This window comes from Apium graveolens, chromosome 2, assembly GCF_009905375.1.
Source record: "Apium graveolens cultivar Ventura chromosome 2, ASM990537v1, whole genome shotgun sequence".
NCBI classification, from domain to species: Eukaryota; Viridiplantae; Streptophyta; class Magnoliopsida; order Apiales; family Apiaceae; genus Apium; species Apium graveolens.
In genome coordinates this window covers 41,242,418-41,269,130 of record NC_133648.1, presented here as the reverse complement: position 1 = coordinate 41,269,130, position 26,713 = coordinate 41,242,418, and the positions used below count along the sequence as shown (strand labels likewise).

At 36.9% G+C, this 26,713-nt stretch overlaps 2 protein-coding genes across 8 annotated transcripts; one reads left to right on the top strand and one right to left on the bottom strand.

Annotated features, from left to right (window-relative positions):
* Positions 1-1,596: 1,596 nt before the first annotated feature.
* Positions 1,597-2,355, bottom strand: LOC141688887 (uncharacterized). Its single transcript, XM_074493026.1, has one exon. It carries the CDS (start codon positions 2,353-2,355, stop codon positions 1,597-1,599), a length of 759 nt encoding a protein of 252 aa, XP_074349127.1.
* A 16,745-nt stretch (positions 2,356-19,100) lies between these two features.
* Positions 19,101-26,439, top strand: LOC141707330 (meiotic recombination protein SPO11-1). 7 transcript variants are annotated; one of them, XM_074510429.1, is made up of 17 exons: positions 19,101-19,234; positions 19,359-19,461; positions 20,413-20,486; positions 20,606-20,707; positions 20,975-21,048; positions 21,653-21,669; positions 21,788-21,857; positions 21,928-21,964; positions 22,177-22,224; positions 22,312-22,370; positions 22,447-22,478; positions 22,571-22,676; positions 22,758-22,878; positions 23,134-23,197; positions 23,273-23,382; positions 25,579-25,774; positions 25,878-26,439. In XM_074510429.1, the coding sequence occupies exons 1-16, from the start codon at positions 19,180-19,182 to the stop codon at positions 25,629-25,631; spliced, it is 1,125 nt and encodes a 374-aa protein (XP_074366530.1). In that variant the 5' UTR covers positions 19,101-19,179; the 3' UTR covers positions 25,632-25,774; positions 25,878-26,439. The 7 variants fall into 7 exon arrangements, with proteins under 7 accessions (XP_074366530.1, XP_074366529.1, XP_074366527.1 ...); XM_074510428.1 differs by having other exon boundaries at positions 22,177-22,370; positions 25,588-25,774; XM_074510426.1 differs by having other exon boundaries at positions 22,177-22,370.
* Positions 26,440-26,713: the final 274 nt, after the last annotated feature.

The following is a 26,713-nucleotide window of genomic DNA, read 5'->3' as shown; positions in this document are numbered from 1 at the left end:
ATCTGCATAACCAACTAATTCCAATTTTGAGTCTTAAGAATAAAATAAACCCATATCCATTGTTCCTCGAAGATATCTAAATATTTGTTTCACAACGGTCCAATATCTTCGAGTTGGAGCAGAACTGTGTCTTGCCAAAAGGTTAACAGAAAATGCAATATCAGGACGTGTACAATTGGCAAGATACATTAGTGCACCAATGGCACTAAGATATGGTACTTCTGGACCAAGAAGTTCTTCTCCCTTTTCTCTTGGACGGAATTGATCCTTATTCTTTTTTAGTGAACGCACAACCATAGGTGTACTCACTGGATATGGTTTATCCATAATAAATCGTTTAAGAATCTTTTCAATATATGAAGACTGGTGGATAAAGATTCATTTAGATAAATGTTCAACTTGAAAACCAAGGCAGAGTTTTGTTTTACCCAAATCCTTCATTTCAAACTCTCTTTTCAAATATCCAATCGTCTCATGGAGTTCATCTGGAGTTCCAATGATGTTTAAATCATCAACATATACAACAATGATAGTAAACCTCAATTTTGTCCTTTTAATAAAAACACATGGACATATTACATTATTAGTATATCCATCTTTCAAAAGATATTCACTGAGACGATTGTACCACATACGACCCGGTTATTTCAATCCGTATAATGATCTTTGTAATTTAATTGAGTAAATCTCTCGGGGTCTTGAACTATATGCTTCAGACATTTTTAATCCATCAGGGATCTTCATGTAAATGTCACTATCGAGTGACCCATACAAGTAGGCAGTCACAACATCCATTAAATTCATTCGGAGCCCTTCTAGAATTGATAAACTTATTAAAAATCTGAAGGTTGTTGCATCCATTACCGATCAAAAAGTAGGTAGCACTATACTTGCTCTTCCAAAACCTTCAATTATATCTGATGCACCCGATATTGTATTTACATTAGCTTTGGCTAATGTTAGATGCGAAAATTATGCTTTATTTTTCAAAATTGTATGTGTTGTTGCACTATTCGCCAAACAAAAAGATTCCTCATTTTTTTATAACACATGATGAGAGACTGTTGGCCATATTTCTTCACAAAAAATTAAATAAAATTAGAAGTGGAGGTAGAACATCTCAAGTACGTCATTAATGAAAAGAAAAAAATATATATATAAGCAACTGATAAGGATGATTATCATAGTTCAAAAGTTAAAACCGACAATCCAAATAAAGAAAAATTCAACAAGCAATGTAAGGCCTTGTTTAGTTATTCTTAGGCTCATCACCACCAAATTTAGGCATATTCATATCAACATCTTCAAAGAAATCACCAAGTTCCATGTGAGTAAAGGCCAAAGGATCAACTTGATCATTACTAACAAGATGTGCTTCAAGATGGGCAATCCCCAAAGGATCACTCTGTTCGGTAAAATTAGTTTCAACATTCTTTAAAGATGCTTGATATAGGTCAACAAAGTGCTTGGAGGTACGACATGTACTTCTCCAGTGACCTTTCATTCCACATCGACTACAAGTACTTTCACCCATTTTAACCATCGTACTACCCTCGGATTTCTCCTCATTTATTATCCGTTTCTGGTAGTAAGGCTTCATTTTAAAGTTGGGGGGGGATTTTGTTGATTTCGGCCTCTACCATGCACAAAACCATGACCACGGGCACGTCCACGCCCACGTCCATGACCATATCTATGCTCACGTCCACGTTCACGCCCAAATGATTTATTATCTCTATATTCATTATTAGTCACCGCATTCACTTCAGGGAATGGTGTTGAGCCAGTTGGACGTGCTTGATGATTTTTCAGCAAAAGTTCATTGTTTTGTTCAGTAAGAAGCAAAACAGAAATCAGCTCAGAATATTTCGTGAATCCACGTTCACGATATTGTTGCTGCAAGAGCATACTGACATGGAGAGTAGAATATGTTTTTTCCAACATATCATTATCGGTGATATTCTCGCCACATAATTTCAATTGAGATGTAATTTTAAACATGGCAGAGTTATACTTGCTCACACTTTTATAATCTTGCATTCGCAAGTGTAGCCAATTATAGCGAGCTTTAGGAAGTATCACCGTTTTTTGGTGGTCATATCTTTCTTTGAGATCTTTCCAAAGTGTTGATGGATCTTCAATAGTCAAATATTCAGTTTTCAATCCTTCATCAAGGTGGTGGCGAAGAAATATTATGGCTTTTGCCTTATCTTGTTCGGAGGTTTCATTTCCCTCTTTTATAGTGTCACCGAGGCCCATTGCACTAAGATGGATTTCAACATCAAAAATCCATATCAAATAATTTTTTCCGGTAACACGAAGTGCGTTGAATTCAAGCTTTGTAAGATTTAACATTTGGATTACTAAAAAGAAAGGATAATACACATTAATATCAAGTTAATGATATATCTTAATTTAGAAGTTCACCAAAATTTCATATTTCACATGTATAATAAACTCGAGTTTTGTAAGATTCGACATTATCACTAATAAAATTCTATTAATTATCCAATAAACATGTATAAGATATACTTATTTATACAAAACATGTTTATATAGTTTTAGCAATTGGCTTCCAGTTCAGGCCCTGAGCATAAGCCTGAGGCCCTAAATAAACCAAAACTTTACAGCACCTCAGGACCTGAACACCTAGCCTCAGGCCCTGAACATTGCAGAAACGTTTTCAGCATACCATCAGGTCCTGAACTTCCAACCTCACGCGACAACGTATTTCTTTTCGGATCTTAATTGTCGAAATCTGTCTGGACCTCCGCTCAGACCGCAAAGGTTTTGCTTGAGTTCTTGAAGTGATTGTTCATCATTTAGAGCAAGTCAGATGTGCATTTAAATAATAGGTATTCAGGGTCAGGAAGACATGAGGAGCTTACTCCGTACACGAATTGCATTCCAATGCTGCGCTGCTCAAGGAAAGCCTTCGTAACAACAATCCTCGGTAGACCCCTTTTTGTGGAAGCCTGAAAGGAGCCAGAACTAATTGTTTTAAGAAAATAGTAGATGGCTTGAATTGCGATGTTTGGCATGGCTATCAAGGAAGAAGTGTTGTGTAAGGGTTTTTTTTATCATCAGATGATAGATTAAGTGTAATAACCCCCAAAATTTTCAACTTTTTGTAACCCTTGTGAATAGTGTTTTAGCTGAATGAGAAAACTTTTCATGCCACACTATGTAGGGGTTCTGTTATGGATATTCTGAGATTTTATTAGTACTCTATGTGATATATAAGTGTATGTAAAGATCGTCAGAATCCAATTTCCGAACACTTGGATTTTCCCGGAAATCCACTAGATACGGAGAGAATTGAGTATAAGGTAACAAGATAAAAAGGATTTAAATTAAAGGATTATAATAGAGGATCATAAAAAGGAATATAATGTATTGAGAAAGGTTAAGGGAACCTAAGTAATAAGATCCCGGGTATGATCCTTCAAACGATAAACGAAAACGAAAGTTAAGCGAACAGTATAACAGATCAGCGGTCATTAGGCAAACGATTAGGAAGTTAAGCAAAGGGATTAGAGGGAGTGATGTCACCCAACCAATGAGAGGAGGACAAGGAGGGAAAGATGACATCACAACATGACATAGGCATGACATGGGAAGGAAGGAGGTGTGGTTGAATGAGAACCACACAAATTCAAGGGCAACAAGGTAATTAACTAAATCAAACACAAAAACAAATCAACCAAGCCAAGCAAATTCATTCTTCATCAAAATCAAAAAGAAACCAAGGCTTTGTTCTTGAGAGCTCTCGGCTTTTTACTATTCAAAAGGCAAGAAATTTCAAAAATTCAAGATCCAAGCTTCCTAAATTGGTGAGTTAATTCCCTAATCATCTTCATGCTTAGTTAGGGCTATATCATGAGTTTAAGCCATCAATTCCTTCTCCATCTTCTTCATTTAATCAAAGAAGAAGACTATGAGTAGTGTTTTCAAGTTTTTAACTTGAAATTTTTCTTGTTTTCCTTGAAGATCCAAGCATTCCTAAGACTTCTCAAAGCTTCTTAAGGCTTCCTAGCTCCTCCCACCACTTCAAGGAAGGTATATCATCTCCAAACCCTAGATTCCTATGTATTATAAGATGATTTTGATTAGTAGGGTGATATTGTAGCTTGATGTTTGTGATTTAGAGTTTGGGATTGAAATGGTATTGAATTGGAATGGTAAATGTTGTTGTTTTGATTAAAAGAACTTAAGTATGGTTAAAGTTAAGCTTAGGCATAAGTATGAATGTTAAAATTGAATTGGTTGGGGTTGTTATGATGTGATAAGGATGGATGTTGGTTGTATGTTGGATTTGAGGTTGAATTGGGTTGGTTTTGAATGGTTTAAAATTGGGAAATCGCGTAAACATAGCCGTCGTAACGTCCGATTTTCTTTAGACTATTTTTGTGCATAACATTAGGACCCGATATCCCCCTGCTAGATTATGACCATTGTCATGTTTAGATAGCTCATGTTACGAGCTTCATTTTGATATGTAGTTCGTTTGATTCCGATGCACGGTTTAGGAGAAACGGCCGTTTTATGTAACGGCGTTTCGCGAACGAAACTTTTCCCCTCGCCTTACTTTGAAACATAGGTTAAAGACCAAAAAGGGTTAATTAATGTATGAAACATTTATGGTAAGTGGTTAGGAAGTTGGTAAGACACTCGCGAAGGAATCGCCTTAAAACTCGTAAAGGTTAAATTATTAAAAATGGTGGAGCCGAGGGTACCCGAGTGACTTAAGCAAATCAGTAAGCGCAAAACAAGCGTTAGAGTCTAAGTTAGTTAAAGTATAGATTTACAAGTGACTTTGGTTTAATTCCAACTTACTTGTTGTTTATAGGTTACCAGATTCGTCCCGAGCCTTTTATCAGCCCAAGTCGCTCAGGCAAGTTTTCTACCCGTTATACTGTTGTTGTGATGTATATATGTATATGCATTATCTTGCGGTAGATGCATGTTGGTTAATTAGCAAATGTTGCGATATATTGTAGCATGTTATATGGTACATATGCATGCCTATTTCGTATTCTTGCCATATATATATCTGTTGGTTCAGTTGATAATACCTATGCTCGAGGATAGTGGTAATTTTCATATACCCTTATTATAGGGACCCAAAAGGTGAAAACATTTTCTAAAACCGGGAGTCGAGGATCCCGAGTAGATTTTGTATATATGTATATATATATATATTTATATATATATATGGCTATAGTTTTCAAAACTATTAATCGAATAAGGGTTATTCGATAACTTTATATTATTTATTGAATATTATTTCGAATATTATTCGAGGGCTTATGACTCCTTTATATTATTATTGAATATTACTTGGATATTCGTTCGAGGATGTATGACTCCTTTATTTTATGAATATTATTTATAATATTCATTCGAGGTATTATGACTCCGCTTATTACTGAAATATATTCTTTATTTTATTAAAGAATAAGGTGTCAATAATCAAACTTATTTTCGATTATTCAAATAAAGATAGTACTTTCATATAAGTATATATCTTTGGTTATTTAATATCCATTTCAAGTATAAGTTTTAATACTTCTACTTCGATTATTTTTATAAGGATTATCTTTATGAGAATATTATTTAAATAATGATATTCAGACATTTTCTAAATATATTGGGACTGATTTACTTCATTAAATCAGCATTACTCCAAACACTCTTTAAAGTGTTTTCGAGTCTTCAAAATGATTTTTAAAAGTTAGAGCGGATCCCAAAACTCATTTTTTTTATATTTAAGATCTTCCTTTTAAAAAGGGGATTTAAATACTCGCTCAAAACCTGAGGGATCCGGCTCTATGGTGTATTTTATATTCGCAACAAGGTTGCAGTTTTGGTAAATGAATTGATTACTTACCCAACATTCGGGAAGTAAGTCGATCTATTGAGTCGGCATAAGCAACATGGGCTCAGTGGGCGTCCATGATAGTGTAAGTGGCTCAGTGGGAGTCCATCAAATGCATAAGTGGCTGAGTGGCAGTCCAGCATAAGGTCGTATTGCGACCAGGGTGATGACCAGTGGGGAATTCGTCCATCTACTAGTAGAAAAGGTTACTTATTGGTATCTTTGCCTGATCAGCAAGATATCAGGTTTATGCCAAGGTTTTCTCCTTTCCAAATTTATTGGATATTGCAACTGTTTATAATTTTTATAACAGAGGTTTTCACGGAGTGTATGAAATGTATATATATAGGTGTATATATATATCGGGATTTAATGAAGTATCTCGTAACTTCATTATTTATAATGATATTCAAAGATTGAATCTATTCAAATCTTGTCTTATAGTCTCATCTATGTGATGAACTTTTGAACTAATTATAACTTGAACGGTGGTAGTTCAAGTAGTATTTGGAAAAGATATAAGTATATTGGATTATCTTGTAACTTCATCTTTAAACTTATATCTAGTAAATGATTACCTTATGCATGACAAAGATTTTCAGAAAAATGTTGAGACAAGGTTAGATATATGAGATCACCTTGCAACGATATTTTTATACAGTTATACACTGGAACTCTGTGTGTATTATGCATGGAAGAGGACTTCCAAGATTTTGAAAAGTATATATGTATATATACTGAATATTTTGCGACTTCATCGCATTAAGATATCAAACTTGGTTCATTTCTTTTGACCAAGACTTTCATGAGTACTATGAGAAGGCTCATATATTGTTAATCATTATAACTATTATTTTGGTGGGCTTGCTGCTCACCCTTGCTTTCTTCTTTCATCACACAACATCAGATAGACAAGACGAACAGGACCAAGCTCCCCATTCGCGAGCGGATAGGAAACGTTCCGCAGTTTCCTATAGGCGTTGATGTCGCTGTAGCTGAGGTAGGAACTACCAATAGGCTAGGCTTTTAACTTTTGATGTATCAGATTATGTATATTTATGAATTGTAATAATGGCAAAGAATGTAAATTTATTCAGAAAACCTTTGAAGGTGTATTGGCAGATAATTGTGGAATAAAATGACTTGTGATTATTTTTGGATGTTCATCTCTGAGACTATAACGTATGGTGTGTGTGTTTATTGTGGGGTCACAGTACAGAGTAGTTGATTAATTATTAAGATTGGGTGTTATTAAGGAAAATGGAACTCGTGACAACCCGGATCCCCGACCCCGGATTTGGGGGTGTTACAGATATTGTGGAAAGAAAGACCGTGACGACCCGGATCCCCGACCCCGGATCTGGGGGTGTTACAGAAATGGTATCAGAGCTAAGCGTTATAAACCTCAGAGATGATGCGACGATATAATAACAAACTCATAAAGATAATAAGAACTCTTGCCAAGTTCATGGTCGGACTACTTAAAGTAGTGCTGACAGTTAAAACCCTTACGGGAACCCTTATAAGTATCATGATAGTAACTTAGCTCGTTTAATGTGTAGGCGCCTGAGATAGAGGACCCTGAGATGTTCGAGCGTGAGCATGATGAGGCATTGCTAGATGTTGAGGATCAGGAGGAGCCTGAGATGGAGGAGGATGAGGAGGACCCCTCAGAGGAGTCAGAGACGGAGGTCATTGCTATTTCAGATGAGGAGGACCCCTCAGAGGAGTCAGAGACAGAGGTTATTGCTATTCCAGATGAGGAGGACCCGGATGAGGTCCCAGTAGCTGAGGAGCGTGTTGGACCTATGGTAGTGTATGCTGGTACCCCATTACCCACACTTCCGGTGGTCAGAGCCCTTACCCCTCCACCACTATCCTGGATTCCCGATGATGACAGCTCAGAGACCCATACTTCCGAGCCTAGGCAGACCGAAGAGGCACCCTCAGCGGCTCCGGATTCACCACCTCTTGACCCTGCCCACAGGCAGTCTTCGTTAGCTCATGGATATGTTCAGGATGTTCTGAGGACCTGAGTGGCTGTTGCCGAGGGCCGACTGGATGAGGCCAGGAGGGAGTTGGATGCAGAGAGGGCGGGTAGGCGTACCCGAGCTTATGAGACTAGGGCTTCTATACCCCGATCCTTGAGGAGGGAGCTTACGGGGATAGAGCTCACATCCCGAGTGAGGCTCAGATCGCTCCAGGGGGACAGGCATGGTAGGATCTCCAAGCGGCAGGCCGACTATATCTTCCGTCGTGCGATGGAAAAGGTATGGGAGCTGACCCGCTCCGGTGTGTGATTCAGGATTGATGATGGAATAGTCTAGTTGTCTAGTTAGCCGAGGCCTTAGTAAGAGCCAATTTTTCGGGATAGTTGACTTGTATATAGCATCCCTTTTTCTGACTAGACAGATAGACTCTTGTGTATCACTTTTGGGATAGATGACTGTAGCACTGTTGTACTTTTGACCAGATCAAACTATGTATTTCTCGCATTATGTATATATTTGTTTCCTTTGGTTCAGTTCATTAGTGACGGGATCACTGTTTTTATCATTATTATTACTGCACTTCGTATTAGAACTTTCTTAAAATAATAGAATTGCGATATACGTTCTCCCCATTATAAGAGCTGTGCAAGGCACAATGTTGTATATGATTGTGACCTAACGTTGAATTTTCCCAATAATTTTTTATTATTATTATCAGAATCATGCCGCCAAGAAAGATTGGAACTAGGGCGAACCCTGGATCTGAGGACCAGGGAAGCCATAACCAGGATGATAGGAACCAGGAACACAGTGAAGAGGAAGATGAGGATTATGTGGAACATGATGACTCCCTGTATGAAGAGGAAGAGGAAACATATGATGTTGAGGGATTTGAGATAGAGGCTGAAGAAGGAGAAACCGAGGTTGAGCAACCAGTACCAAACCCAGGCATGGATCCCATGGGCCAGTTCATGCAACTCCTAAGGCAGAATTTGGAACGTCAACCCAACCCACCCCCTCAAGGAAATAACAATACTGTGGCAAACTCTTTCAGGGCTTTTAAGTCCCTTAAGCCCCCTGAGTTCCACGGATCAGCCGACCCAGTTGAGGCAAGGGCATGGTTAAAGGAAATGGAGAAATCCTTTGAGATTTTGAGTACCGATGAGGCACAGAAGACTGTATTTGCTACCTACCTTCTGAAAGGAGAAGCTAACTACTGGTGGGAGGCCAAGAAAAACATGGAGACAGATGCTATTATAACCTGGGAGAGATTTAGTCAGTTGTTTCTGGGAAAGTATTTCCTGAGGTTTATGGAAAACCAGATGGAGCTCAAGTTCTTGGAGCTAAAGCAGAATAACTTGTCTGTAGCAGAGTACGAAGCGAAATTTACTGAGTTATCAAGGTTTGTGCCGGAGTTTGTGAGCACCGAGGAAAAGAAAGCTAGGAGGTTTCAGCAGGGACTGAAATCGTGGATTCAGAATAGGGTGGCAATCCTTGAGCTTACGGACTATGCCACTCTGGTGCAAAAGGCAATGATTGTAGAAGTCGGAAGTGAACAGATGCAGAAGAAAAGAGAGAAGAAAGGAATAAAGAGGAAAAGTATGAGCATGGGTGGAGGTTCCGCAGGAAGAAGCTTCCCAACTAGATTTAATCGAGGAGCAGTGTCCCTACCAGGAAGGAACACTGGGTTTAAGCGGCCAATGAGTGTGAGCGTGAGCCAGGGCGGCCAGAAGTCAAGAATGTCCTATTCCAACCAGTCTCGACCCCATTGTCAGCCTGTAACATATGTGGAAAGAATCACACTGGGGAGTGTAAAGGAAAGCCAGTAACCTGCTTTAAGTGCGGTCGAGAAGGCCACTATTCAACTAAGTGCCCATCATCAACCCCTGCCGTCATTCCAACCACCACTTGTCATCAGTGTGGACGCCCGGGTCATTGGAAGAGGGAATGCCCAATGAACAAACCAGCAGCTTCGGGAGCAAGCAGGGCTGCTTCTAATAAGCCACCTACTGCGAGGACTTTCAACATGACAGTCCAGGATGCTATGAAAGATTCAGATGTGATAGCAGGTACCCTTTCTCTAAATTCAGTCAGTGCAAATGTTTTATTTGATTCGGGAGCAACTAAATCTTTTATATCAAAGGACTTTACGCGTAAGTTAAGACTTAAGGCTGAACCCTTGATAGAACCCTTGCAAGTAGGAATAGCCAATCATGAAATTATTCCTGTTAACCAGATTCACCCCGCCTGTGAGATAGGCATAGGGGAGCAATCCTTTAGTGTTGATCTGATTCCTTTTAAATTAGGGGAGTTTGATGTAATTTTGGGAATGGACTGGCTATCTAGCAATGATGCTCTGATAGACTGTAAAGGGAAGAAAGTTAAGCTAAATGTCCCAGGGAAGAAAGAAGTTATATTTAGAGGAAAGAGGCAGACGCAGAAATTTTTGACCATGGCCCAGGCTAAAAGGATGCTACGAAAAGGAAATTAGGCCTACCTAGCCTATGTGGTGGACACGCAGAAGGAGGTGCCCAACTTACAAGATATTCCAGTAGTCAATGAATTTGAAGATGTATTCCCACAAGACCTTCCGGGATTACCACCCGATAGAGTGATTGAATTTGCTATTGAGTTGGCCCCAGGGACGGCGCCAGTTTCAAAAGCACCTTACCGGTTAGCCCCGTTAGAAATGAAGGAATTAGCTATCCAATTGCAGGAACTCTTGGATAAGGGTATGATAAGACCCAGTGTGTCTCCATGGGGAGCACCCGTTTTATTTCTTAAGAAGAAAGATGGGAGCATGAGGCTGTGCATAGACTATCGAGAGTTGAACAAGCTAACCATAAAGAACAGGTACCCATTACCTAGAATAGACGATCTATTCGACCAGCTAAAGGATGCTGTTTATTTTTCCAAGATCGACCTGAGAACTGGATATCACCAACTGAAGATTAAACCCGAAGATATTCCCAAGACAGCGTTCGGTACCAGGTATGGGCATTATGAGTTCTTGGTAATGTCCTTTGGATTAACCAACGCCCCAGCGGCTTTCATGGATTTAATGAATAGAGTATTTAAGAAGTACTTGGACCAATGTGTGATAGTTTTTATCGATGATATTTTGATCTACTCAAGGACTGAGACAGAACATGCAGAGCATTTGAGGATAGCTCTAGGAATACTCAGAGAGGAACAGTTATATGCCAAATTCTCGAAGTGTGAATTCTGGCGGAATGAAGTATAGTTTTTAGGACATGTGATCAATAAAGAAGGAGTATTGGTCGACCCCTCCAAGATAGAGGCGGTCTCAAATTGGGAAAGGCCAACCACACCCACAGAGGTAAGGAGTTTTATAGGATTGGCCGACTACTATCGTAGATTTGTACAGGACTTTGCGAAGATCGCAGCCCCTTTGACACGACTTACTCGTAAGACAGAGAAGTTTGAATGGACGGAGAAATACGAGAACAGTTTTCAGGAATTAAAGAAAAGGTTGATAACGGCTCCGGTATTGGCATTGCCGGACGGAAAAGGAGATTTTGTGATATATAGTGACGCGTCGCACAAAGGATTAGGATGTGTGCTTATGCAGCACGGTAAAGTGATTGCGTATGCGTCGAGACAACTGAAGGAATACGAGGTTAGATATCCTACTCATGACCTTGAGCTCGCGGCAATAGTATTTGCCTTAAAAATTTGGAGGCACTACTTGTATGGAGAGAAGTGCGAGATTTTCACAGACCATAAGAGCCTCAAGTACATATTTACGCAGAAAGAGCTCAACATGCGCCAGAGGAGATGGTTAGAACTAATCAAGGACTATGATTGTGAGATTCTCTATCATCCAGGGAAGCCAATGTGGTGGCTGATGCCCTTAGTAGAAAGGAAAGACTCAGAATGATAACGACTTCGGAAGAATTGATAAGGGATTTTGAGAGAATGGAAATAGAAGTAAAGGTAACCGGAACCGGAACTGAAAAGCTTTTTGAGATCTCAATGCAGCCAGAGTTATTGGAAAAGATCAGATTGTGCCAGGAGAAAATAATGAATGAAGGCAGAGAGTCAATGACTGGAGAGGAGATCCATACTGAGAAAGATGATAAAAGGATAATGAGGTACTCCTACCGGATTTGGGTTCCGAATGTTCAAGAGCTTAAAAATGAGATATTGGATGAAAGCCATAGTTCAAGGTATTCCATTCACCCGGGAAGTACCAAGATGTATAGGGATTTGAGGGAATATTACTGGTGGCCCAACATGAAGAGGGACGTAGCAGAATGGGTAAGCAAATATTTGACTTGCCAAAGGGTAAAGGCAGAGCACCAGAGACCCAGTGGACTCTTACGACCCCTGGAGATTCCCGAATGGAAATGGGAATAGATAGCGATGGATTTTGTTGTAGGATTGCCAAGGACGAAAGCCAATCACGACGCCATATAGGTAATTATAGACCGACTGACAAAGTCAGCTCATTTCATTCCTATCAATGAGAGATACACAGTCGATAGACTGGTGGACATTTACCTTAAGGAAATAGTAACGCGACATGGAGTCCCTGCGTCCATTGTCTCAGACCGAGACCCCAGGTTCAACTCCAGATTTTGGAGGAGCTTTCAGGAATGTGCGGGGACCAAGTTAAATATGAGTACCGCGTATCATCCCCAGACGGATGGGCAGAGTGAAAGGACCATCCAGACACTAGAGGATATGTTGAGAGTCTGTGCAATAGACTTTAAAGGGAGTTGGGATGATCACTTGCCGTTGATCGAGTTTTCTTATAACAATAGCTTTCATGCTAGCATCGGAATGCCGCCTTATGAGGCCCTGTACGGAAGAAGGTGTCGATCTCCCTTATACTGGGATAAAGTAGGAGAGCGGAAGATGCTCGGACCCGAAGTGGTCCAAAGGACCAAAGACATAGTGGATCTTATCAGAGGGCGACTTGTAGCAGCCCAAGACAGACAGAAGAAATATGCAGACCTAGCCCGAAAGGACAAGGAATATGAAGTCGGGGACTTAGTACTGCTAAAGGTATCCCCTTGGAAGGGATTAATGAGGTTCGGAAGGAAAGGAAAACTAAGCCCAAGATACATTGGACCTTTTGAGATATTAAGACGGATTGGAAAGTTAGCTTACGAGCTAGCCTTACCCCCTAACTTGCAACAAGTTCATAATGTGTTCCATGTGTCAATGCTAAGGAAGTATCATCGGGATGCCAGACATATAGTGGAGTATGAGCAGGTGGATATGCATCCAGATCTAACTAACGTGGAGAAGCCAGTAAGGATTATAGATAAGAAGGAGCAGGTGCTTCGGAACAAAGTGATCAAGCTAGTCAGAGTACTATGGCAGAATCATAATGTGGAAGAATCAACTTGGGAACTAGAGAGCGCAATGCTAGAAAAGTACCCCCATTTATTTTCTGTTTGATTCCGGGACGGAATCCTTTTAAGGAGGGGAGACTGTAATAACCCCCAAAATTTTCAACTTTTTGTAACCCTTGTGAATAGTGTTTTAGCTGAATGAGAAAAATTTTCATGCCACACTATGTAGGGGTTCTGTTATGGATATTCTGAGATTTTATTAGTACTCTATGTGGTATATAAGTATATGTAAAGATCGTCAGAATCCAATTTCCGAACACTTGGATTTTCCCGGAAATCCACTAGATACGGAGAGAATTGAGTATAAGGTAACAAGATAAAAATGATTTAAATTAAAGGATTATAATAGAGGATCATAAAAAGGAATATAATGTATTGAGAAAGGTTAAGGGAACCTAAGTAATAAGATCCCGGGTATGATCCTTTAAACGATAAACGAAAATGAAAGTTAAGCGAACAGTATAACATATCAGCGGTCATTAGGCAAACGATTAGGAAGTTAAGCAAAGGGATTAGAGGGAGTGATGTCACCCAACCAATGAGAGGAGGACAAGGAGGGAAAGATGACATCACAACATGACATAGGCATGACATGGGAAGGAAGGATGTGTGGTTGAATGAGAACCACACAAATTCAAGGGCAACAAGGTAATTAACTAAATCAAACACAAAAACAAATAAACCAAGCCAAGCAAATTCATTCTTCATCAAAATAAAAAAGAAACCAAGGCTTTGTTCTTGAGAGCTCTCGGCTTTTTACTATTCAAAAGGCAAGAAATTTCAAAAATTCAAGATCCAAGCTTCCTAAATTGGTGAGTTAATTCCCTAATCATCTTCATGCTTAGTTAGGGCTATATCATGAGTTTAAGCCATCAATTCCTTCTCCATCTTCTTCATTTAATCAAAGAAGAAGACTATGAATAGTGTTTTCAAGTTTTTAACTTGAAATTTTTCTTGTTTTCCTTGAAGATCCAAGCATTCCTAAGACTTCTCAAAGCTTCTTAAGGCTTCCTAGCTCCTCCCACCACTTCAAGGAAGGTATATCATCTCCAAACCCTAGATTCCTATGTATTATAAGATGATTTTGATTAGTAGGGTGATATTGTAGCTTAATGTTTGTGATTTAGAGTTTGGGATTGAAATGGTATTGAATTGGAATGGTAAATGTTGTTGTTTTGATTAAAAGAACTTAAGTATGGTTAGTGTTAAGCTTAGGCATAAGTATGAATGTTAAAATTGAATTGGTTGGGTTTGTTATGATGTGATAAGGATGGATGTTGGTTGTATGTTAGATTTGAGGTTGAATTGGGTTGGTTTTGAATGGTTTAAAATTGGGAAATCGCGTAAACATAGCCGTCGTAACGTCCGATTTTCTTTAGACTGTTTTTGTGCATAACATTAGGACCCGAGAACCCCCTGCTAGATTATGACCATTGCCATGTTTATATAGCTCATGTTACGAGCTTCGTTTTGATATGTAGTTCGTTCGATTCCGATGCACGGTTTAGGAGAAACGACCGTTTCATGTAACGGCGTTTCGCGAACGAAACTTTTCCCCTCGCCTTACTTTGAAACATAGGTTAAAGACCAAAAAGGGTTAATTAATGTATGAAACATTTATGGTAAGTGGTTAGGAAGTTGGTAAGACACTCGCGAAGGAATCGCCTTAAAACTCGTAAAGGTTAAATTATTAAAAATGGTGGAGCCGAGGGTACCCGAGTGACTTAAGCAAATCAGTAAGCGCAAAACAAGCGTTAGAGTCTAAGTTAGTTAAAGTATAGATTTACAAGTGACTTTGGTTTAATTCCAACTTACTTGTTGTTTATAGGTTACCAGATCCGTTCCGAGCCTTTTATCACCCCAAGTCGCTCAGGCAAATTTTCTACCCGTTATACTGTTGTTGTGATGTATATATGTATATGCATTATCTTGCGGTAGATGCATGTTGGTTAATTAGCAAATGTTGCGATATATTGTAGCATGTTATATGGTACATATGCATGCCTATTTCGTATTCTTGCCATATATATATCTGTTGGTTCAGTTGATAATACCTATGCTCGAGGATAGCGGTAATTTGCATATACCCTTATTATAGGGACCCAAAAGGTGAAAACATTTTCTAAAACCGGGAGTCGAGGATCCCGAGTAGATTTTGTATATATGTATATATATATATATTTATATATATATATATATGGCTATAGTTTTCAAAACTATTAATCGAATAAGGGTTATTCGATAACTTTATATTATTTATTGAATATTATTTCGAATATTATTCGAGGGCTTATGACTCCTTTATATTATTATTGAATATTACTTGGATATTCGTTCGAGGATGTATGACTCCTTTATTTTATGAATATTATTTATAATATTCATTCGAGGTATTATGACTCCGCTTATTACTGAAATATATTCTTTATTTTATTAAAGAATAAGGTGTCAATAATCAAACTTATTTTCGATTATTCAAATAAAGATAGTACTTTCATATAAGTATATCTTTGGTTATTTAATATCCATTTCAAGTATAAGTTTTAATACTTCTACTTCGATTATTTTTATAAGGATTATCTTTATGAGAATATTATCTAAATAATGATATTCAGACATTTTCTAAATATATTAGGACTGATTTACTTCATTAAATCAGCATTACTCCAAACACTCTTTAAAGTGTTTTCGAGTCTTCAAAATGATTTTTAAAAGTTAGAGCGGATCCCAAAACTCATTTTTTTTATATTTAAGATCTTCCTTTTAAAAAGGGGATTTAAATACTCGCTCAAAACCTGAGGGATCCGGCTCTATGGTGTATTTTATATTCGCAACAAGGTTGCAGTTTTGGTAAATGAATTGATTACTTACCCAACGTTCGGGAAGTAAGTCCATCTATTGAGTCGGCATAAGCAATATGGGCTCAGTGGGCGTCCATGATAGTGTAAGTGGCTCAGTGGGAGTCCATCAAATGCATAAGTGGCTGAGTGACAGTCCAGCATAAAGTCCTATTGCGACCAGGGTGATGACCAGTGGGGAATTCGTCCATCTACTAGTAGAAAAGGTTACTTATTGGTATCTTTGCCTGATCAGCAAGATATCAGGTTTATGCCAAGGTTTTCTCCTTTCCAAATTCATTGGATATTGCAACTCTGTTTATAATTTTCATAACAGAGGTTTTCACGGAGTGTATGAAATGTATATATATAGGTGTATATATATATCGGGATTTAATGAAGTATCTCGTAACTTCATTATTTATAATGATATTCAAAGATTGAATCTATTCAAATCTTGTCTTGTAGTCTCATCTATGTGATGAACTTTTGAACTAATTATAACTTGAACGGTGGTAGTTCAAGTAGTATTTGGAAAAGATATAAGTATATTGGATTATCTTGTAACTTCATCTTTTAAACTTATATCTAGTAAATGATTACCTTATGCATGACAAAGATTTTCAGAAAAATGTTGAGACAAGGTTAGATATATGAGATCACCTTGCAACGATATTTTTATACAGTTATACACTGGAACTCTGTGTGTATTATGCATGGAAGAGGACTTCCAATATTTTGAAAAGTATATATGTATATATACTGAATATTTTGCGACTTCATCGCATTAAGATATCAAACTTGGTTCATTTCTTTTGACCAAGACTTTCATGAGTACTATGAGAAGGCTCATATATTGTTAATCATTATAACTATTATTTTGGTGGGCTTGCTGCTCACCCTTGCTTTCTTCTTTCATCACACAACATCAGATAGACAAGACGAACAGGACCAAGCTCCCAATTCGCGAGCGGATAGGAAACGTTCCGCAGTTTCCTATAGGCGTTGATGTCGCTGTAGCTGAGGTAGGAACTACCAGTAGGCTAGGATTTCAACTTTTGATGTATCAGATTATGTATATTTTTGAATTGTAATAATGGCAAAGAATGTAAATTTATTCAGAAAACCTTTTAAGGTGTATTGGCAGATAATTGTGGAATAAAATGACTTGTGATTATTTTTGGATGTTCATCTCTGAGACTATAACGTATAGTGTGTGTGTTTATTGTGGGGTCACAGTACAGAGTAGTTGATTAATTATTAAGATTGGGTGTTATTAAGGAAAATGGAACTCGTGACAACCCGGATCCCCGACCCCGGATTTGGGGGTGTTACAGATATTGTGGAAAGAAAGACCGTGACGACCCGGATCCCCGACCCCGGATCTGGGGGTGTTACATTAAGTCATAAGTCTAACTCGTGATGATAACGTGTTATATAATATAAAAGTAGAGAGAGTAAGAAAGAACTTAAGATTTCATGTATATTGATATCACAAGATAATGTACATGCAATCTTTTTATAGGCTTCTAAAACATAGGTTACTTGAGAAGTGGAAAAGCCAAGAGTTTGTGTCAGTTAATGGGGTAAATGTGAAAAGTCAAAGGACATCAAGAAAGTTAAGAGTCATACAATAATATCATAACAATACTCAGAATTAGACTAATCTTTATGTAATTGCGGGGGAATATTAGGCTAGCCTTCAGTCTATTCGAAATTAGTTTAATTGTGCGAAATATGATTATAAAGAAAAATATTTGATATAACTTTAAGAAATAACCAATATAGCTATACTAGCTATAGGGTTGTACTAGGCGTGTAATCAAACCGAATCGGGTTCGAGTTCGATTTTGACCGAGCCTTAAATTTCAAACTCGAAACTCGCCTCGTAAAAAGTTCGTTCGACTCGAAAGTTTGAGTCGATTTCAACAAATATTGATAAATCCCGCAAGTGTTGACTCAGTTGGTTAAAGAGAGGATAAATATCCTCTTGGTCACATATTCGAACCCCGCGGGAGGAGAATTTATAATTATAGCTTCTGAGTTAGAGCCTGTCGCTTAAATGCGGTTTATCTTGGTTCACGTGTTTTGCAGGCTATTGCGTGAGTCCGGGGGTTTATCTAGTGCGAACCCGAATGGTAGCGGCTGCGGGTTCCCTACGATTAAAAAAAATAATGACAAAAACTCTAAATATGATTATTCGGCTCGAGTTTTATTCGAAATATAGATAAAATATTAAATATTTATATAAAAATAATTAAAAATAGTAAAGACTCGTGAAGTTTAAGAGCCGAGTAAGGCTCGATAAAGAAATTGAATAGCTGAAATTCGAACTCGGCTCGATTGTTACATAGTCAATTTCGAATATTAAACGAACCGAGTTCGAGTAGCTCACGAATTGTTTGACTTATATATAACCTAATTTGTGATAAGGGAGAGCACGAGACGGGTTTTGAATAAAACTGAAACCACGTACACTTGATTTTTAAAATCAAAAACCAAAATCGCAACCGTCAGTTCGGTTTCGGTTTTAAAAACCTCAATTTGGTTACAATCGAATAGGTGTCGGATTTAAAAATGCATTGCCCAAAATTAACAAAATGAATTTTATTAGCAAAAATGTTGACAACAAAAAAATCATTAGCAAAAATAAATTGATGACCAAAATCTTTAGTGCTGAATCTGTTGCAATTGTGAAATGAAATTTATTTAGTATGCTATACATTAAATGTCAAATGGACAATATACATTACACGCCGAAAAATTAAGAAAAATAAAATTCAATTTTAATTTTTCGATTTTAAACCGATTTTTTGCTATTTAGATTTCAATGATTTTAATGCGATTTCGATTTTGAATCTGAACTTTTCATATTTTTTTGCTTAGCATTACTTTGGGCTTATCTACTTTTGAAATATTTTCAGTTATACACAAAATAATGAACTCAAAGTTTCACACCAAATAATATGTTAAATAATAATAAAATTCAGGACTTTCAAAAAAGAGAAACCGTTCAACATATAATTGATTTGTTTGTTCCTTTATAAGTACTATATATTTACTTGCTCCATCTTTTTTCATGTCTCAAAATGGAGGGAAACAATTCAATCTCGCAGCCGTTTGAGATGCTCATCAGAATCAGAGGTAACAACAACATCAACTCTTTCTCTACACATTCTGAGATCATTTAAATTTATAATTGCAGTTCATTTCATTTTAACTAATCGAAATTGTACTTGTTCTAATTACATAATTTGAGTAATTTCAGAATTTACTCGATCAATAATCAAAGGCGTGTGTACGGAACAATCGTCATTCGCAGTTCTCATCGATCGGTTTAAAAATTACTGTACTGACTCTTCTGGTTACTGGTATGTTATTTCACTTGCTTTTCTGATTCCATTTCTTTGCACATGTGTGTGAGCTAGAGAGAGTAAGTATGTGAGAGAGAGACAGGGAGAGAGAGAGATAGAGAGAGAGAGAGAATGAGAATGAGAGAGAGGAGATAGAGGGAATGAGAATGAGAGAGAGAGAGAGATGATGTCAGTAATAGTGATTTTATTTAGATGTTTACTTGTCTGGTTAATTTTTTGGTGATATGTAATATTATTTGTTTCTGTGTTTATTTGATTAATTTTTGTTGATCAAATGCTATTTGTATATTAAATGATTTTGTTAATATTGTGATCTAATTGACATTTAACAAAGCAGTGCACTGTTTGGAGTCTGATTAGTAAAATTTGGGGCCGTTTTATCATTTCTTTAATTAAAATATATGTATTGCATTGAATTAAATGAAGTATTTAGAAGGAATGAAGTTCGGGAATTGTCTGAGAATGAAATGAGCTGAGGAACTAACCGTTCTGTTTATTCTGATCTAGAGAAGAACAAAGATTTTGGTCCGGTGTGAATGCTCATTTGATTCTTTTGCTATAGCGAATATGATAACAAATTTTTATACGTTTTATATATAAATCTACTGGATTTGAAATCTATATCATGGAGTGTAAGCTAGTTTTATATATAAATCTACTGGATTTGAAATCTATATACGGTATTGTCTTTTGAGTGGTTAAATAGTGAATATTTTAAGGCTTTCAGGTAAAAATTGACACATACGGTACCTACCTCTTTAAAAGTGTAACGTCATGAATAATTATGTACACACCAACGGCTCAAATTAGGGATTTGACCTGTTGTAATGTTTTAACTTCTAAGTTACTCATCCTTTCAGTTGGGAACAAATTGTTTAGTAGTTGACTGTGTAAGCACCATGTTATGTGGAATATAATTATTACAGATTTGTGGCTGGGTGTGTGCAGTTATTGCAGTTCTGATACGGCCAAGGGAAAGGAGGTTATAACACTACAACGCGAATGTCATGTACATCGGCTGGGTGAGTGTCATTCATGATCATGTTTGCATTAGTTTCATTATATAAATTACTCTGCGCTGTAATATCACCATAAAGTTTCCTCAGATTTTAGTGGTTATTTAAGTCTCGTGATTTGTCAGATGTCTTGCTAAGAGTGCTACTAATTGTTCAGCAACTTCTGCAAGAAAACAAGCATGGCTCGAAGAGGGATATATTCTACATGCATCCTTCTGTTTTTAGAGGTGAAATTGTAATTTTTTTTTCTCTATTTTTTGTGGGTGACGGGGGGGGGGGGGGGGGGGGTAGTGTGTGTATTTCGGTGTATATGCTACTGAGACAGATGTATCATCATCTTACATTTTCAGCTTCTTTGGTTGGTAGATTGCTTTGTATTTAAGAATAACACTTTTAAGCAATTTACCTTATTCTGTGCCACTTTTTTGGTTTATGTCCAAGAGCCATAATTCCCCTCCAGACAACATGTCTAATTTTTATTTATTCATAAACAGAACAGTCGGTGGTTGACCGTGCAATCAATGACATATGCATCCTTCTGCAGTGCAGTCGCCACAATCTAAATGTAGTACGTATCATTTCCACATGTTGTTTATTCTTCATTATTATAGCTTGAGGAATCATTGATACCTGAGGCAATGCTGAAGATGACCTTGTAGGAAACTGTCTAGTAGACATGTATCAGTTTTTTCCACTTTGTGTCTTCTTACTTTACAGGAAAAAGGGAAGGTGTATGCTAATTGTTAGGGATCAATAGTACATAATGGTCTACTGCAATCAAACTAGAGTTTGTTGTGACTAAAGATACTGTATTTACTAAACTATGACATGCTACTAACTATGCATTTTATCCCACCACCACCTGCCAACCCTCTTTTCAGAGAGACGGAAGAAAATCAATAGTAAATAATATATTACTGTACATGTCAGAAATAATGATATTTTGCAAAATAATTCGAATTTCCTCATGGTCCCAACCCAAAAGTAACTGATGGTGTGAAATAAATTATAAACTATAGCCAGCTTACGAAGATACCGGGTAATACTTGCAACCACAGTCAGGAGAACACAAACCCAGTAGAATAATATATGTGAAAATTATGATTTGTTGCAGCTCTGAAATGAACTTGCTAGTCTCATAAATAATGGGTAATTTTTCTGTTAATTTACAGGTGTCTGTTGGGAAAGGGTAATTACTTTATGGATATGCTGACAGTTAATTCTGCATACTAACGAGCAGGTTACATCTAATGAGTGAAACTGACATGCTCTTTTTCAACTATGGATATGGTTTATTCTTTCAATAGATTGGTTATGGGATGGCTAAGATTTTCAGAAGCTGGAAGAAAATTTGATTGCATTAACAGTCCCAATTCTGTAAGAATCACTATTATTTGATATAACATTATAATTAAAAATAAACTAATGTTATGTTTGTTAACTTCAGGCTCATCCTGTTCCGGTGAACGTTGAAGAAGTAAAAGGTATTCATATTAACAACATTATTTTATTTATTAGATTTTACTCTACGTACCAGAGGAGACTATATACAGTGATGTTGGTATGCAGGATTTGTTCCTAATCACTATAATCTTTGCTAAAGTCTTCTCTCCAGGGTAACTGCTCTAGTAATGCAGATTTTAGAACAGAATAGGTTCCATCTTGTCTCTTAGCTATATTTTTTCTCTTCTTTCAGATATCATGAGTGTTGCCAAATATATCTTGATTGTGGAGAAAGAATCAGGTCACACATTTCTCAGGCAGACTGTCATTGTCATTGTTCTGAACTTGAATGTAAATGTAATGGACTACTTAATTGTGTTAAATGCAGTTTTTCAGAGACTAGCTAATGATCAGTTTTGCAAAAAAAATCAGTGCATTGTCATCACAGTAAGTTTACTCTTAATTGCTTACATGCTAGTTGCAGAATAACATCGAAATAGTGCTAACTTTGCTTTTCCAATAGGGAAGAGGTTATCCAGATGTTCCCACAAGAAGGTCACCTCATTACTATGCATGCTTTAATTTTTCTTTCACTAAATTAGACGTGAAGAGAACCTAGTTGTGGTGCGTGCATTTATATGGAACAGGTTTTTGCAGCTCATTATTGAAAAGTTGTGCCTGCCTACATATTGCTTAGTAGATTGTGATCCATATGGCTTTGACATCTTGACTACATATCGATTTGGTTCAATGGTGAGGTTTCTTGTGGTTTTGTAGTTATTTTGAATGTCTACTTAAACTTACTTGGTGCTCATTTTATCTATGATCTGAAAGCAAATGGCCTATGATGCAAAATTTCTACGTATAACCAAGATACAGTGGATTGGAGTATTTCTTTCTGATGTTGATAAATTTAGTCTCCCAAAACACTGTCTCCTTCCTTTGACTAAAGAAGGTGAGATTGATTATTCATGTTTGAAAATTACAATTTATGGCCCTTTTTTTTGCCATCTTTGTGTTGAAAATGAATTCTTTTGGATGTATAAACTGCTTTTTTGACGATAGATGTTTCAGGAGAAGATCTAAGAATTAAGATTATACCATCCAATTCACATTTGATAGTATAAATACTTTAGTTGGTGGAACACAATTTTTTAACAATTTCTAATTAAATTGAGTTCTTTTTGTCATATCCTGCATTAATCTTTAGACAAGTCGAGAACTGAAGCATTGCTGCGTAGATGTTACTTGGAACGAGAAGTGCCCGAATGGAGGTGTGACATAAGTTTATTTGTAAGTACGTGTTGTTATCAACTCTCTTGGCATTGAAATGATTTCTTTTCTTGAAGGTTGGAGCTGGAGTTGTTGCTGCAAAGAGGAGTCAAATTTGAGATTGAAGCATTATCAGCACACTCATTTTCATTCTTGTCAGATGTTTATGTGCCATCTAAAATTCAAGGTGAATTGTATATGTAAAATCCTTCTTTCTTGTCATATAACAGTATTTGATAGTTTCATGAAGCTCTTAAAAATCCTACTCAAATACGGTAATGTTGTTGGAACCAATGGTCCCATGTCATGAAAAAATCGTTCCCACTCAAGGCCCTAAAATCGTCAATCGAAACAACGAACTGTTTGTCCAGCTTTAGATCATGTAACAATTGACTGAAGTAGCAAGATAAAAAGAAACAACTCATAGAAACAACGGACACGAATTTTGGGCAAATCAAACAAAATAAAACATAAATTGTTAATTGAATTAGCAAATTCCCTGACAACGGAAAAGGAGAAGACCAATCCTGTAGTAAACTTAAGACTTATAAGAACGGAAAACCTAAGCACTACATGTGACATGAAATGTTCCCAGAAAAACCTAAATAAGAGATCCAATCGTCCTTGTAGAAAGAGTAAAAATGAAATCTCTGCTTCTCTATGTCATCAGAAAACCTTCTCTAAATTTGTAGAAGGAAAGTCCTTTCTCCAGTCCTTCGAGAAGTTGATAGCTGTCATGAAACAACATCATGTCCTTATCAAACACTAATATAATCATGTCCTTATCAAACACTAATATAGACATATTAGTTTACATAAAGCGATTAATACTAGTTTTAACCCAAACTGAAGATGAAGAAAAAATATATATGCCAAAATATATAGCAAAATAAAAAATGTATAGCTGAGATGTGTACTATTTTTTTCAAATGTGAATGACTTTAGAACCACGGTTTCGTTGATGATTGATACGTCTCGGTCTATCACAAATTTTACAGCTGAACCCTATGTACAACTCAGATTTGCAGCGCAAACAAAATGGCCTTCCACAATTTCGGCACTGCTTCTTGATACCAGTTCCCCTTCCAACAAACCTTCTGTCAACAGTAAACACTCCTTCACAATCTTCAGAAGGACATTTAATTTTTCTCGCATTCTCCAAATTATAAATTTCATTTAAAGCATCTATCCATCTTTTATACACTTTTTCTGGAATAAATTCCCTGCAGAACTCTGGCTCCAAAACAACTCTACACTTGGAGTTGGGACACTTAACTTCTCTGACATCTTCTTGTATATTCTTCTGGAGATAACTCCCCATACAATCTGTACATAATATGTGATTGCATTTGGGAATATGAATCGAATTTCTGATTGGGATCACATCCATGCATACTTCACAACTCGCGCTTGATGGTCCACCTCTTCTTTCTTCTCTCCTTTGTTTCTTGTTATTTACTTCTGATCTTCGCTCTGTCACTGTTATTGTTTCTCTGCATATTTGCTTCTGTTTTTCGTCATTTGCTTCAAATCCTTCCTCTCTCACCATTTTCTGTGAGTGTATTTATATTTTACACACTAATGCTAACTTTCTGCTGCCAAATGAGTGCTAGTAGTATATGTACTTTTCATCTCTCGTCGACTATATAGTATTTATATTAAGCAGTATTATAAAAATATAAATGGAAGAATGCAGATACTTTATTAATCTAGCTAGAAAAGAAGGTAGATACCTTATTGATAGGTATGGTAATAAGAGACATGGTAACAGTTAGTTTCTATGTGTGCAGACTCTAGTATCAGGTAGAGTTCTTTATGAGAAAAAATTCTAGATAGAAAATGCCAATTTTCAGTGTCATTTACCTTGAAAACAGTCCTGTGGCACATCAAACTTCAGGTGACCTAAAAATTGATTTAATTAGAAATCACAGCGATCAGCTACGTGGGGCATGTCAACTCTCAATACATTATTAATTAATAATAATAGGCCCGGCTAAATTCTATAATAAATTAATAATTAATAAGCTTTATGTCTGAGAAAAAGAAGTCATAGAGAGCCAAGGGCTCATTTTTTTTGGCACTGTGGCGAATAGCCTTATACAGTAGTCAGTGGTTACCACTATGAACTGTATTCTGGATAGTTGGAAATCACTATAATTAGCTTCTAATCAGAAGAATGCAGTGAATAATTTATGAATGAATTTTGTCTGCATAAATTTAAATGAATTGCAACTGGCTAGAAGAATGAAAATAGTTATTTGTTTTTGCTTAATACGAAAATAGGTATATATTAACTACGAGAATAAATTCTAAAATATATAAGGTCTCTTAAATTTTTTTTCCAGCCTATCACAAATTTTTTATTTTTTTTTATTGGTCACAGGTTCAACAGGTTCGAATCCCACGGGAGGAGAGATTTATGCTTATGTCTCTTGAGTCAGAGCATGTCGCTTAAATGCGGTTTACCTAGGTTTGGTTTGCAGGCTATTACATGTCGCTTAAATACGGTTTACCTAGGTTTGGTTTGGTTTGCAGGCTATTACGTGAACGTGTAGGGTTTACTCAGTGCGCACCCGAAGGTAGCGGCTACGGGTTACCTACAATTAAAAAAAATATTTTTTTGTTTTTAATGAATAAATTTGTGTTTTTTAATATAAGAATAAAATAAAATTTATCTGGCAGATAGAAAACAGAAAATCTGGAAGTGTTTCATTAGCAGCATTTTAAGCGGCAAAGCCACTTGAAATACCAAATCGGGAAGCCCAGCAGTTCAAATCAAATTAATACCGATACGGCGTAACAGGTTGAAGAAACTAACTAATAGCATTAACCACCTTGCATAAGTAGATCGACACTGGCAATGTCACAAAATTGAACACACAGATCTACAACAGGTAGGAGGGCAAGCGTGCATGTCTCCTTTATGCAGGCATCTTGATTAAGTTCTTATGTGTCACAGTCAATACCTTTCCCAAGTGTGGTTCCGCCAAAGGGATCAATAGCCTAGCATGCTGGACATGGCGCAGATAGAAAGCAAAACTGATTCAAACAGGGCAGGGAAGCGAAATGATGACCACGGTGGTGTAGATTATAGAACAGAACTTAAAGTTAAAGTGCAGTCTTCCTCGTAGTCATGTCAAGCCTCTGGGCAAAAGCTTAGTTCTAATTATCAGAAAAAATTACAACTCCGAGCACCAATAAGAACGAAATGAAATGATTCCCAAATAATTTTTACATAAAAGCAAAAAAAGTTGACCCAGAAATGAAATGATCAACAAGGATCTCTTTCCCATTATATATTTCATTGAAATCCTTAATATTAACAACATTTGATGCTTAAACTAATGGCCTCTAATTCACTAAACGATCAATGCATAGAGCTGGTAGCAGTAGGCGGTAGCAGATAGTGCTTAAACTAAAGGTCTCTGGTTCACTAAGATGCAAGATTCTAGTACTCTAAATTTAGGACACCAAGCTTGATTAAGCTCTATTAACTGAAGCAACGTATCACTCATTTC